Below are 15383 nucleotides of genomic sequence, written 5' to 3' on the forward strand. Positions count from 1 at the left end.
GAGGTGAAAAGATAACAGAGTACACTCCAAGAGAGGAGCATGTTCTCACCGAAGAGGGCTATCACAACACAGAACTGGGAAGGTCTGTATTCTATTAGGGCTAAATGGGTGGTTACAAAAGTGTTCCTAGGTGATTGGCACTTGAAGTCATTTTGATTGACACTTGGCTGCTGTATAACTCTTTGCCTAGTGCACATGTGCTTATCCAGAATTCTACTACCAATAAGGTGTTCTTTGCGAGGTCTCTAGGCTGGGACGCCATTTGTTAGGTAGTCTGACTAGCTACCTAACAAAAAGACTTCATTTTAGGGGCATTTTGTTTCAGTAGGACCTCTCATATTACACAAATGATTTACTGTAATATGAGAAGGGTTTTTTTGTTTTTGTTTTTGTTTTTCTTTTTATTTATTTGTTTGTTTGTTTGTTTATTTTTGCCTGTTTCCTCCCTTTGCTTCTATGAAAAAGGAGTTTACAGTGTAGACATTTGGAACACAATGCACATTTTGGGGGGTTTAGCAGGTTTATGGTGACCTGTTTTCATTTTTACATATGTATAGTGTACAATGAAACATTCCTACCAGTCACTGGAGAAGGCTTGGGCAAAGACAAGTTTCTTCTTTTGTTGGTTCTGACATTTTGTATACAGTAAATTCACCTTGGAACTAATCCAGCTGTCTTTGTGGAAAATATAAAGTTTGGAAGAGGACTGCTACTATTCTTGGCTATGTAATAGTTTGTTTTATACTGCAGGAGTTGTAGTTATAAACATGAAAGCAGCTGACAATAAATGACTTTTTGACAGCTATTTCCAAGGTATAATGAAAATAAAAACAAAATTATTTCTTAAATTATGGTGCCTGGGTGCATGGTGCATTCCAAACACTTCACTGGCCATTTCCATGTGATCTCATTTAGTCTCCTTTAAATGGCCTTGACCTTCAGGTTACTTAGCCTTGGGGATGGAAAGTACACTGATAGTATTTGCATTTTCCAGAGTAATTTGTTAAGTAGACAGCATCCTTTTGTTCTATTCACCTATGTAATGGTGGGGTGAGGAGAGTAGAATCATTGATTCTTCTTTACAGTTGAAGAGCTTTTACATTGAAAAAAAAGTTGGGGGAAGCCAGTTTGTTAGTATTTTCAAAATTTTAAATGTACTTTTTTTTTTTTAACTCAGTGGTTAAAGTTAATTTTAATTTTAAGAATGGAGTCGACCAGGATATGTTAAGTATATGAAAGCACAGTCAACAATGCTTGTTGCAGGGTTATTTGTTATAGAAAAATTTACAAACAATCTACATGTTCATCAATATGGTAGTAGTTAAATAACCATAGTGTAACCACACCATAGAATAGTATATAGACATTAGAAATATAAAATAGATCAATATACACTGAAATTGAAAGTTTCTAAGATCTAGCACATGAAAAAAGCTAGTCTCAGTACATAAAACACAATGTATACTCTAATTTATGTAGAAAAAGATAATATGATTGCATAAGCCATATAACTCAATTGTTAATTAATTCATTAGATATCTAGTGAGTCCCAGGCCCTATTCTAGGTGCAGGTGATACAACGATAAGTAGAACAAAGGCCTTCAATGGGAGTTTGCATTCCATTGTGGGGAAGTGAAGTTGAGGAGCCAGTGAACAAGCAAACAGCTGTGTGTTGTTGATAAGAGAAGTCATAAAAGGATGCCAGGCAGCTGAAGGGAATAGAGAGTAATTTAGCTGGAGGCCAGAAAGAGCCTCTTTGAGTAGGCGACACTTGATCAGAGATTTAAATGGAAGTGTGCCTGACAGAGGGGACAGTAAGACCAAGGCCCTGAAACAGGATTGTACTTTCTGTGTTTGAAGACTGAAAGGAGGCCAGAGTGGATGGAACTCTGAGCAAGGGGAAAAGTGAAAGGTGAAGGAAGGTGAAGAAGCCAGATTACTGGGGGTTTAGAGGCCATGCTCCTGACTTCAAATTTTATTAAAGTGTGATGAGAAGTAATTAGAGGATTGAGATCAAGAAAAAGACACTATCTTAATCAGGCTTTACAATGTAAATGCATGGAGTGGTATGAGGCTCACCATACTATTGAGCATGATGGCCTGGGAGGAGGGAATTCTAATTAAATCAGAGGAAGGGAAGGGCATAGTTGTGGGAGAAAGTTCTCACTGCTGTCTGCTTACACCTGTCTCATTGAGTCTTTTGAGATTGTATTCATATGTTATCTCTATAATTAAGAAATATTAAAGGCAAAAAGATAGAATCAATTTTCCTAACATAAAATAATAAATAAATCCTTTAGTTAGCATTTCTTTCTGTGACTTTGAGCAAGCTTTCTTAGCTTTACTCTCCTCTATGTTTATAAAAAGAAGATAATATTTTCTTTATCACATGATTGTTCAAGAGAATGAATAAAATAATATGCATAGAGCTCTTGACCCAGTGCTTGGAACAGTGTGGCAATTCAAGAATAACACGTATTATTGTTGCCGCATTGCCACCTCCCATATCCAAACACTGTGAAGAATTCAAGATGCTATAAAGTTACCCATCTCTCTGTCACCTTTATCCTGAGCTATTGAGAAGGATAAGAGGCTATTTTATAACATCATAGAATCGAATAACTGAATAAGTCATCTGGTCCAACTATGTTCCTTTTATAAATGGAAAAACTGAGGTGCTGAGGGGATATGCTGTTGGCTCTCAGATTTATAGCTAGTGGGTGACACTGGTCTCTTGCCTTCTAATTCAAATCCCTATTTACTGCATCAGTATTTTCCTAATTTTAGGCATTCAATTTTACCTTCTAATGTGATAATTACCTGATATTTTAGTAGACCCTTTAAGTACATTTATTTTCAAAGGAAACTTTATATTATCACCCTAAGTGGAAAACCATTAGTCCTTGTTATAATATAGTATAATAACTTATAGTTTTAGCATATTTATGTTATTGCTATTACCACAGTAATACTGTGTAACAAACAACTTCAGAACTTAGTGACATACAATAATAAACAGATCTTCCTTGTACCTGCACCAGTGGGTTGCTCAGCTGATCTAGGTCGAGTTCAGTTTATCTCCTCCACTTGTTTCTCAGCCTCTCTGGACCAGCAGCTACATGAAGCATGTCCTTCTCATGGTTCTTCTCCAAAGGCAAGAGTGCAAAAGTTCAACCCGAAATGGCACATCTACTATTACCTCATTGGCCAAATGGAGTCATATACTCAAATCCATCATCAATGAGACAAGAAAAATGCATCCTCTCTTAGTGGAGAAACTGCAAAATCATATAGCAAAGGATATAGCAGAAGGAGGGATAAAGGCTTTGGAAAAATAATAGAGTATATCAAAATAATATGTACATGTTACATTGAAACAAGCAATGCCTATCTATTTGCCAACTCAAAATATCTTGCATACATGTAGAGTTAGGCATATCACAGTTTGAGAAACACTGAAGTATGCTGCATTCTGGATAAGGAGACTATGATGCAGTCATTCTTCTGATAAACATCCAAAGGCAAAGAATGGTACCCTGAATTTTACTGATTCACGTTTCTTCATATCCTAGTAGGATATGAAGCAGGATGCATTTTATGAACTGGAATGCTTTACAAGTCAAGCATAGCTGTGATGATTGTCATTTCACTGGTTGTCATTTCTGGTGGATTGGCTGGATAGCTGCCACCCTTTGACTTTCAACCAAATAGTCAATCAATTAGGGACTGTTTGAGGAGGGGTGTGTAGAGGTATGTGTCTTTGATGCTGTCCGAAAATCTTTGTTGGCAACACAAAAGAAGCCAGCTTCAAAATTTGAGAGTACTATGTTAGAGGCTTTGAAGAAAAGTTCAGAGTCAACAGTGAAGCACTCATGAAGGACTGGATCAACCACCATTCTTGAGAGGACAAGGATAAAACTCTGGAAAACATGTATCTACAACTATGTATTGAAAAGTGATTCAGAAATACTGAACTCTAAATGTGAGAAAGTTTTAGGAAATCCTAACCAATTTATCTCCTTTTTACCTATGCTCTAGAGCAAGATGTGACTTAAGAAATTATCTAAATAAATCCAAAATAGCAATTTCGATAAGTAAACAATAAAAATCCTAAATGATAAGAAAACATTTGTTATGTTTAATTTACAGAGTTTCCTCTTTTTTAGTGATACACAAAGTTCAACAAAATAATAGTGTTTCTTACAATTGACAGTTTTCTCAATTCAGTAGAATGTGATATATAATTCAAAACAACTAGATAGAGATATATCAGGTATCATGTTTTGCTTGTAAATATTGGAAAAATCTAACTGACATTGACTAAACAATAAGGAAAGTGTTGGCTCAGCAATTGAAAGATTCTAGAGCTTTGGAGCACTTTAAGTTAGTTTATAGCAACAGCTCAGTGATGTCAATTCTCCATCTCTCCATTCCTATGGCTGAGGGGAATGTTTGCTACTTACTTATGTCAATCAACACATTCTTATAAACTGTGAGTGGACTCGGTCCTACTCAGGTTACAAGACTGCTGCATAAGCCATGGGTGGGTGGATGGTAATGACCAAGGATAAGGAGGAGAGGAAGAAATTTTCACTTTGCCAGAATGCATGAATGAAGAATCATGGGTCAAGGAAAGCAAGTAACAGTTATGATGTAGGCTTGCTTATTGCCTTGATTTTGATGTACTGTTAGGGTCAAGGCAAAGAAGGTTGAATGGGAGGATGGGAGACAGAGTATACAGTCCTAAGGGTTTGCATTTTTACATATCTATTTGGAATCAACATGAAGGACTAAGGAAATATTTTCCAGGTGGTGGCCCAATCTATAATTTCACAAAAGAAAAATCCACTCTCACTCTCCGTGTCAAATGATTATGTTTTTTCTTCCAAGAGACCAAGTACTTGCTGATTTGGAGGGGAAAAAAACTGGATAAAAGTCAAGTGCTATAAAGCAAGTTTCTGATGGCTATATACTAGACCTGATTAGCATAGAGAATTCTTGCTCCTGGGTCTTGCTGGAAAGAGAATCTGGAGCCTTACAAATTACTCTGGTGATGTCATTCCCCCAGTTCTACAGGTGACTGCTGAGTTATGTGCACTTAAAACAAACCAGAATATTTGGCCTGAGTTTTGGTACAATTTATCATTCTTCCACGAAAGGGACTTTTGTGGGAGGTGGTTATGTTAAATACAGCTTTGAAATTAAGAAATCCCATGCTACTCACTTCTGGTGGCCCCACCAGAAATTTATTATAGCAAAGAACACAGGCTATGTGCTATAAAATCCCTTAGCTAAGCTCACTTCCCCACTCTTTTTTTTTACTTTTTTTTTTCTGCCTTCAATCTGTTTCTTTCTCACTCTCTTAAGTAGTAAAAACTGATTAATGGAGAAGATTTAGTTTAGATGAATTATATGCAAAGTTGTTTTACATACATTTTTTTGCATGATATTGTATTTCCATCTCTGCTTTATCATTGCCTTTTTGTTTAAATTAATACAATAATATTACCAAAATTATCTTTTATTATATGACTGTTCGCCTTCGCATTCAAGGAAACCATGTCATTCTCAGATGAAGCTATTCGTCCTTGTTAAAACAGACAAGGCAGTTGGTACATTCAAACTCAATTATTAAGTTGCATGATTGATTCAAAGATAAAGCTGGGAGCTGAGGCAAATGAAATTTGCCATTAACTGTTCAGTGTATACTCTCTTCTGCTAGATCTGATGGAAAAACAACTTACATAACTGGGTCTAAAAGGGAAGCAGAAATGAGTTAACTCAGATAACTTTCCCATGAAGCAGATTCTGAGACAGAGTTTAGGGTTCAGGATGTTCAGGAAGGTGTGTTCATGGGATCAATACCTAGAGAAGAGAAAAGAAGGAAACGAAAGTAGGCAGAGGGAAAGATGAGTTGTGATGCAGGCACAGTGAAGGCCCGCTGACCCCATGGGGAGCTCTGGAGCTTGTAGGGCTGGCTCATCAATGTTGCATTGAATTGAGCCAAGATGAGCCAAGGCCTTTATACTCTGTATTGATTAGTTATTGGTTGTGGACCATCCTTGACCTTGACTGAGGTGGCTCTTTGCATCTGAGGCAGTGTTTGAAAAGGAACTCCGTGACAGCACTGCTGGGATCTAGGCCCTAGATTCTAGAGCAGTAGTCTTCAACCCGGGCGATTTTGCCCCTTTGAGGACATTTGACACTATTTGCAAGTATCTTTGATTATCAAATGGATAGAGTCCAGAGATACTGCTAAAAATCTCAAAATGCACAAGACAGCCCCCAACAACAAAGAATTATCATATCCAAAATATCTGTAACGCTAAGGATGGGAAAACCTGCTCTAGGGCAACAAGTCCCCCTTTGAAGTGGAGCCAGATGGACATCATGGTGCCCACCATAGTAATCAGTATTAATCAAGATATAACTACTTGTCAGAGAGAATGCTGTGTTTCTTACTCCTCCTAATCCTCCCATAGACCCCTTGAAGGGAGTCTCATAGCTTCCATTTACTGGTGAGGAAACTCATGCTCAGAGTAGTTAAATAAACTGCTCAACATTATGAACTGGAAGAATGCCCAGATAGAAGTTAGAGTGAACTTGCTTATTGAAAACATTGGGGTATCCTCCAGCTTTCACTTGATGGCTCCATGCAGCAGCTCTCAGACCTTTCTCTTTCTTTACTGTGAACACAAGGTGGATGATGTTTGCATGCTCAGTTTGCTCTCTTGAAATTCCTTAGGCATGAGCTGTAAACTTAACTCTCTCTACCTCATTTAAAAGGCACAGTGGGACGTGAGTGAATATGACAAACATTATAGGGATGACTCTGACTCCTCTTTCATTCGTATTTTTAAGTGGGCCATTCCTGTACTCTGAGCCCTTACTATTAGTAACAAATTACCTACAGAAACTTGCAGTCAATTTTCAAACCGAGAGTAAGACCTGTTGATAGTCTTGGTGAATCGAATGCCTATGAAGATACTCCAATATTTTTAGGAGAATCTGCTTCATACTCTTTCTTCACGGTCTGTGTCATTGGGTGGAATGAGTCATTCAAGAACATTTTTCAGATCTTATTGGCACCTCAAGAATCCAAGAAATCACAGAATTAACTCATTAATTTACTTCAAAACCAACTCCTACTCTGTTCTAGAAATTGTCTTATTTTCTTGTTATAAACAATAGCATACACTAGTAAAAGAAGAGAAAAAAAAATCTATCATTTTGAAGACATATAGGTGAACTTAGCAGAATTAATTATTATTTTCTCTAAAACAAAATCGTATAAGTTGTCACTTTTTAAATAGGACATCCATGTAAAGGGAACAAACACACGTTCCACAAAAACATGAAGGAAAATAAAATGTAGTACACGATTAACCCAAAGATATAAAGAAAAAGGACACGTTTTATTATTATTGAGCTCAGTAATAATGTTATTATAATCAATAGCAGCTGCGGTTTTTAGATTCTTTGTGACAGTATCAGTCACTTTTTAAAAAAAATTCTCAGCACATTTCTATATGGTAGATATTATCATTATTTTCAATTGAAAAATACAAAGACAGAAAGATGAAAATAACTTGACTAGCTTTACATACAGGTACATTGGCAGGGAACATTGCCATGCTTAGATCACTTTCTGCTGTTAGCCTAATTTAGAGTTAACTATACATTTACATTTGTTCATTTACTCTCTCAACTAGCTCTTTAAACAAGCTAAGTAAAATATGGTGTCTTAGTCAGAGTTGCTATAACCATTTGCCATGGACTGGGTGGCTGAAACAAGAAACATTTATTTCTCATGGTTCTGGAGGCTGGGAAATCCAAGATCAAGATGTCAGCAGATCTGGCATTTGATGAGGGCCTGCTTCCTGGTTTGCAGACAGCCTTCTTCTCACATACCCTCATGTGATAAAAAGTCAGGTGCTAGCTTTCTTCCTTTTCTTATAAGAACACTAATTTCATCATGAGGATTCTACCCACATGACCTAATTAACTCTCAAAGGCCCCACCTCCAAATACATATTAATTAGAATTTCCACATGTAAATTTGGGAAAATACATTCATTCGTCGTATGGTATAAGCAGTGGTGTGCTGGTAAATGTTTAAAACTGGATTAAAATATGAGTATGTATGTATGTATATAAGTTTATTTTTTAATTTTACTGATAAAAGAATGTGTAGGATAAAATATCCTTTATTATAAAATTTTTATAGTTAATTGATTCTTACAAAATACTTTTATTTAATTTTATGAAAATTTTATAGCCAGCCTATGTTTTTGGTTGACTCACAAGTATAGACTTGAATGTTGATTGATGTTTTCAGATTTTAGGCCATCCACCTGATATCATTTAATATGAAGCTGGGACAAGATACTGAGTAGCACATCATTACATAGTATTTCCACCATACACATGAGATAGACATAAGTAATCTTAAGAACAGAGGTAATAGTAAAATGTGGCAAAATAATTAGGAAGTGGTGAGATGAATTCTAAGTATTCGTTTTAGATATAACATTACAGATTTATGTGATTTATTTTTTTTAATAATAACTATGATTAACAATTGAGTAACAAGTTTCCTAAAAATTTTAAAAGTTGGCTCTCGTGAGCTGGTATGATTTCTGGTAAGGACAAGTTTTCAGTGAATCAAATATGCCCGTTTCTACAATATGTCTTCCAACTGAGTGAGGTTGCAGAGCTCTGAGTATGAGAGGGCACCCCATTATCAAGCAAAATAGATGTTGAAATAAATGATATCAAGGTTGGGTAGAGAGTTATTCTTTTGAAATTTATTATTATTTTTGTGGTTTATTCACAGGCATTTCCCTGCATTTCAACTGGCATTTATGGTAAGTGATCTAGCTTTTGGTAATGTTTATATTTCCTCATTTAGGTGTTAAAGGTGAGGATAACAGGAAAAATAAGAGGTTTCTCTAATGGATATAGTTTGCTGTTATTTAAAGAGACTCAAAATGCAGGTCAGATCCCACTGAAGAATCTCAAGAGGCTATTTGGATATTCTTTTGTGTTCTTGAATGTTGTTGTATTAGATATCATATGTAATGATTAGATACACTGTAGCTTAATGTCTTTTGTTAAAAATTTTTGCTCTGGTAAGATTTGACCTCTAATGTGTGTGTTTTTTTTGTTTTTTTTTTTAACACAGTCAAGTTTATCTTAGATGAATCATAATGCATATAAAATGTAGCATTATCATGATTTTGTAGTGAATTACAAAATAATAGAAACATTAAAATGAACATACATGATATATGCATATTTAAATTTTAAAAATTCAAATAAGTGATTGTTAATAGAAACAAATAATTTTAATAAGCCGAAAAAAATTTTGTTTCAGTATCGATAGACTGTTTTAGGTAGAACTGCTTCACTTATAGATGGAAGCAAATTTTTTTGTAATGACTTGTTTTCATTAGCCTAAAGCTCTCTATTCCTTTACCTAGAAAGACATTTCCTGTGTGTCTTTCTCAGGCCGTTAATAAATCTGTTTTGCAATATTAAGGTAAAATGGAGTTTATTTTTCATTTTAGGTTTCTCTGATCAAGCAAAGTAGATTACAACCTTTTTGAGCTCAAACGTGTAGACTGTTAACTAGAAAATCAAATATATACGAACGTAAAGAGGAATACTTAGAATGATGTAGAAGTTGGAGACTTATTTCTCCAGTATTTCCTTTGAAGGTTTTCGTGAGAACAAAATGGAAAAAGTAGGCCTGGATCAATTAAGTGGGAAAGGGTTTGGTCACGCTATTTAATAATAGATGGCATGCTTTTTTTCTCTCTGGATTCTGCTATAGACTGTCTTTGTAGAAGTATAATGGACGCTGGGCTGGATAGGGCTAAACTGGAGCATCCCTATCGTGGATGTTCTTTCTTCGCCACAGATACTCGGAACTGTTAAGTATTTACTTAAAGGAAGCATTCTGTACAAAGTTGTACCTGATCAAGAGCCCAAATCTTCATTTCACCATGTCTAGAGTCAAATCAAACTCCAATGCAGAAATAATTCTTATTTTGAGAATGTTCTCTCATAAAAATCTTGATTTTCCTTGACCAAAACATAAATACATAAAATAACCCAACTGCCAAAAACAATACTATGCACATCATTTTCTATGTTTATTACCTTATCATATCATTGATAATTTTTTTTCTGAGAATCTTATGGTAACATGCAAAGACTTTCAAAAGGTAAATTAAACATGATATACTTTTAAAAAAGGGTGAAGCGGCAGAAAAATAAACTAGAAAAGTAAAGGAAAATGAGGAGGGACACTAAAATTAGAGGCTCAAGAGGGGATAATAAGAACTAAAACACACCTAAAATAGCTCTTGGTTAATTTTAATCCCCAAAAGACAGGGATTTCTCTTTAGAGATAGTGCTATAGCTCTAAATATAACAACTGGTTTAGTACTCCGTTGTGTTAGATGGGAGGGAAATATTGAAGACCATTGATAGAGTCACATATTCTCTGCCTTGGAGGACTGCAACCAGATAAACTTAATGAATTTCCACAAGGCCAGGTCAAAAAATACAGTTTTCAAGTCCTGGGTACTCATCTCTTTTTCCCCTCTATTTTTTGAGTAAATTTAAAAGTGAAGTTGATACCCACCATGCCAGGTGCCATGTTGCCTTTGGTTTACCCTAATGGAGCTTGAGACCTAAATTTATTTTTAGTTCCATGAGTTCCTATTTTAGTAACTTTTAGATTATTCCAATTCCCTTTAATTTATGCACAATTTAGCATTTTGCAATTTGAAATTATTTCATATGTCCCTTGTGCAGTTATAGCTTTCTGATCATTCCTTGATTTTCTCCTAGAACCAATATATTGTAGATCACTTATATTCTTGCTCTTATTCAGAATCCTGCTCTGTCTCTTCCATTATTTGTATCAATTTTACTTTTATCTTTACTTATTGAGATTTAAAATAATACTTCACTTAAAGAAAATAGTCCACAGCTAAAAAGAAAAAAATAAAAAAGCAAGCCAACAAAACTCCCAACACTTTATAAGTTACACTAGAATGGATTTAGAGCAAATATTCAGAATAGTCTCTTGGTTCCAGTCCTTCCCCTTCTTATTCCAAATTCTAAACTTTACTAGACTAATTTTTCTAAAATACCATTTGGTACATGTCTCCCATCTGCCCAGAAGATTTTGATTGTATTCCATTACTTTTAGGTTAATGTTCACTCTTTTTAGACTGAACAATAGCCACTTTATGTGTCACCCTAAACCAGTTCTTTCAAAATTTGTTAAAAGAGGAAATAAAAACTCTTCTCAAGGATGTGAATTGGTGTGCCAGAAAATTTATATGTACCTTTGCCTTTGCATTTTTAAAAAGGGAATTTAGTTTGCAGCATTTCCCAAGGTTATTTAACCATAGAAATTATTATTCTCTCAACTTTTCTCAGGACGACTGTTTTCTCCAGAATATAGTTTGAGAAATTTCTTGACATCTATCATGAACATATCTTCTGTTACGCACAAATGAGCTGATGAATCTTAGAACATGGCATGTACCTTCCCAGATCCAACCTTTGTTGTGTCCAGAATAACCAGACCCAACTTGAGTGCTCTTAACCAGGAGACAGTTTATTAGCCGGCGGCTGTCCTTGCAAAGGAGCAGCCCCGAAATGCCAAGATACAAGATTTTTAAGCCCCAAATCCCATTCCTCATTCTGTCTTAAACACAAAGGTCCATCTTTCTCCTATTCACTACCTGTCAACCCACTGGTCAGGTGTGCAAGCGGGAAGTACAGAAGCAGAAAGCTTGTGTTAGAATGTTATGTTCCTATGGGTGATTGCCTATGTTCCCATGGACAATAGCCAGTGTTCCCATGGGCGATGGCCAAACAGTAATTTTCAGCTTATATACAATTGATTATTTTTCATGCCACGCAAGCAAGCAGGGTTACACAGGCTAAAATTGGCAGTTAGCGTATGAGCTCATTGTTACAAGTTTCATGATTAACAAAATGTGGTTAGGGGTTCCAGAAACTAGGCCTAAGTTATAGACTTCCTTTGTCCAGTTTCAGGTTTTAATTATTCTTTAACCCTTTCACATTTCAGCAGGCCATTACACCTTGTGTCCCTTCTTTACACCCACCCCCACACACGTGCACCAAACTCACGCACACCATCACTACCACTGCTTTCTACCCTGATCCCCAAACAAAAACACATCACACACACATACAGATTGAAGCTTGAGCTCTGAGAAGTCTTCCTTGAATATACTGACTTTTGGTGGCCATTATATTTTTTGAAATCTTTCAGCATTTGAATCTAGACAATTAACAACCTCTCCCTCAAATTGTGTCATAGCTTTTTGTTTATATATCTTGTGTTCACAGCCACTTTGGAATTCTTTAATGAGCAGGGATTCATTTGTGCATATTCTGTGTGCACTCAGTAATTAGCATTGTGTCTCTAAGAGAAGCTCAGAAAATATTTGCTATTTTATGACAATGATAATTATAACCCAAAGTATTACCTAACTGAAGATACAGTAAAAAGAATTATTTATTGGAGAAATAACAGATTGAGAAAGCTACCAAGCTGATATTTTCTTAATCGGCAAATGTCTCTAGTTTAGGAAAAACAAATGTGCAACTAAAAAACATTCTCAAACTGGAAATGGCATTTATAGGTACAGTAGTGTCCACCATGACAAGGTAAAATGAAAACACAAGAACTTAGTTAGAGAGTCAGTAAATATAGCATTTAACTTCACTTAGGAAAACTGTTATTTCCTTTGGCCCACAGGATAATGGGTCATTAGGCAGGTACGGTTTGCCCGGAGGCAACTATCCTGACTACTCCTGATGTGCCTTAGTGCCAGCCCACCTCCCTACCTGCTGTAATTTCTAAGATACCTGTTTGCTTTGGATTTACTTTCACATTTAGATTTATGGCTCACAAACCCAATATAACTGTAGTTCGACTACAACAAAATTTTGACTGTGGTAGAGCCATCTTTTGAAAGGGTTTCCTTTTTTAATTGCTGATTTTTTCATGCCAGGAATAGTTCAACCATAAGCATTCCCATTTCATGGAAACTCAGACATCATGACCACATCCAAAGTATGTCTGGAGGATCTGGTATACACTAGTACTTTGGGACTGCTCGAGACCACAGTAGAAGCCAACTCCTCTCTCAGCTTTTTCCCCTTCTTCAGCCTTTTGAAGATGAGTCTTAATGGTAGCAAAACCAGATGCACCTTTTTGCAAGACACAGATTGAAAAATATCTACCATGTCACTGTGTCCAGTTGAAGGAGAAACACAATGGGAGCAGGCCCTACCTACCTTGAAGTTCCCCTAGAAGAGGGACCAGATTCTTCACTCTGACTTTCAGCGACTGCTGTTGCTGCTCCAACGTAATGTTTCCAGGATGGTTTCACAGGGCACCAGACTGCCTGCTTACACTCAAGATGAAAGCCACATTTGGTAAAACACCAAAGACAGGTCTGTGTTACTTTTGGAAAAATAGATCCAGATGAGGCTTAAAGGGTCTCTAAACTCCCAGATTTCTGTTAAAGATTTGAATGGGCCGCTAAGCCAGTCTCAGAGGAACAGATTTGAACTTTTCTGATGGACATTTCAGATCTTGTGCGTGCCTTCTGCCCTTTAAGCCTGACTTGGACACTCTAGTGCTAATAAGTTTAACAAAAGAGGCTAGACATGATACATAGCAATGGAATTTTTACTGAGAAGTGAACAGCAAAAATAATTTTAGTCCATTTTATGAGAGGCAATATAGTTAACAGAAATAAAGTCCAGGTGGAAACTTGTATCCCCTGAGTAATTGGGAAAATATTCTCTCTGGTGAAAAAAAAATCTTGAATCTTGCTTTCCAGGTACAAGGTGGTGCTTTTAGCGAAGAAGGAATTTCAGACATTGAGTTATTGGCTGAAAATTTGTGGGAAAAAGTCTAAGTACAGTATAATTCCCCTAAAGCAGCTTCCATATTTATTCATAATACTTCTGTTATCAACGTAGAAGGCCTGTTTCTATCAAATCACCTCCTCTCCCTCTGCTTTCCATGAAATGCTGCCAGGACACAACTTTCTAATTGTATCATCTCTCATTTGTATTCAGGTTTGCTCTTCTGCTTCTAACTCGTAAAAAGGAGTTATATTTTGTTAGCCTTGTATCTATTCAGCAAATATTTTTATCACTACATCTGTCTAAATTCATAGACATGACTTGGGAGAAAACCAAGGCATTCTCCAACAGCGATCCTAAGGGCATGCCCTCTGTCAGCTTTAAATACTGACAGATTTCAGAGGGTGTGACAACTATTGCTATGCAATTCTGGGCTTGCTGGAAGAGTTACCTTATGTAATACATTTGGAAACCAGAGCAAAATTGACAAAAATGTATGCCCCTTTCTTTAATCCCCCTGACAGCTCTCCCCCTCCCTCTTGCTTTCTTCTCTTCCCTTTGATATTTCCATTTGCTTTGAAAACGTCCTTTCAGGTGGTCTAATGATGACTCTTTTCTTTTTCATAAATTCCTTTTTCTGGCATCCTGTGTTTTTTTGTCCCGGTCATGTTATTTCCACTATATGAAGCCTTATTGTTCTTGGCATTCCTTGAGTTAATTGCTGGCCCTCAAAGCAAAGTAACATTAGAATCACCATACCTTACTTCTTTTTGGGAAAATTCAGTGCTGGGGCCAAACTCATCTCAATTATAAAGCATTTGAATATTATTTTATAAGCTGATTCCTGTGAAGTGCTGGAAAAAGAGCTCAACAGACAACACAATTCTAGCTATTAAATTGTTTCTAACCTCTGAGTGCTTACCACTTGAATAGACAGTTTTCACAAATACACTCACACATGTACACATTTATGCACTCATCCTGCAAAACGTGGTACAAACTCCCCTCTTGCTCTCTCTAAGACATAGGTGTTTAATAATAAAAAGACATAAAACTAAGAAATCAAAAGCACTGTCCTCGCTCTGGAAAATAGTCTCAAGCGTCTAGCGACAAAATATCCTAGTTCCACTTACATAAAAATGACAGTGAGACCCAAGGGCAGGGTTCCCCCAGAAGATCTGCCAGAAGAAATGAAAATCCTGGAAACTTCGCAGTCAGAAAGCAGTGTCATTTTCCCTGGTGTTGTTTTGAAACTGAACAATTTTAGGACTCAATTAAAAGACTGTTTCAAAAGTAATAAAGATTACAACTTTATTACTGTTTCTGAGGTCTGGATATCTACCTACTTTCAGTTATGTCCAGGTGAAAATTAAACTTAGAACTAGAAGGCACAAATGAATTCCAACCCACTCCTTCCTCAGAGACTGCCACTTATTATTATGTTGCAATTT

General features: G+C 36.2%; 1 protein-coding gene across 1 annotated transcript in view; it reads left to right on the forward strand.

Moving 5' to 3' along the window:
• The window catches only part of MACROD2 (MACRO domain containing 2), a 1889795-nt gene that overhangs the window by 1321546 nt on the left and 552866 nt on the right, over window positions 1–15383 (forward strand). Inside the window, exon 7 of the mRNA XM_023536764.1 lies at window positions 8837–8867. Coding sequence (XP_023392532.1) covers window positions 8837–8867 — 31 coding nt within the window. The remainder of the gene's footprint in view (window positions 1–8836; window positions 8868–15383) is intronic.

Source organism: Pteropus vampyrus, unplaced genomic scaffold (genome assembly GCF_000151845.1).
Source record: "Pteropus vampyrus isolate Shadow unplaced genomic scaffold, Pvam_2.0 Scaffold7, whole genome shotgun sequence".
NCBI classification, from domain to species: Eukaryota; Metazoa; Chordata; class Mammalia; order Chiroptera; family Pteropodidae; genus Pteropus; species Pteropus vampyrus.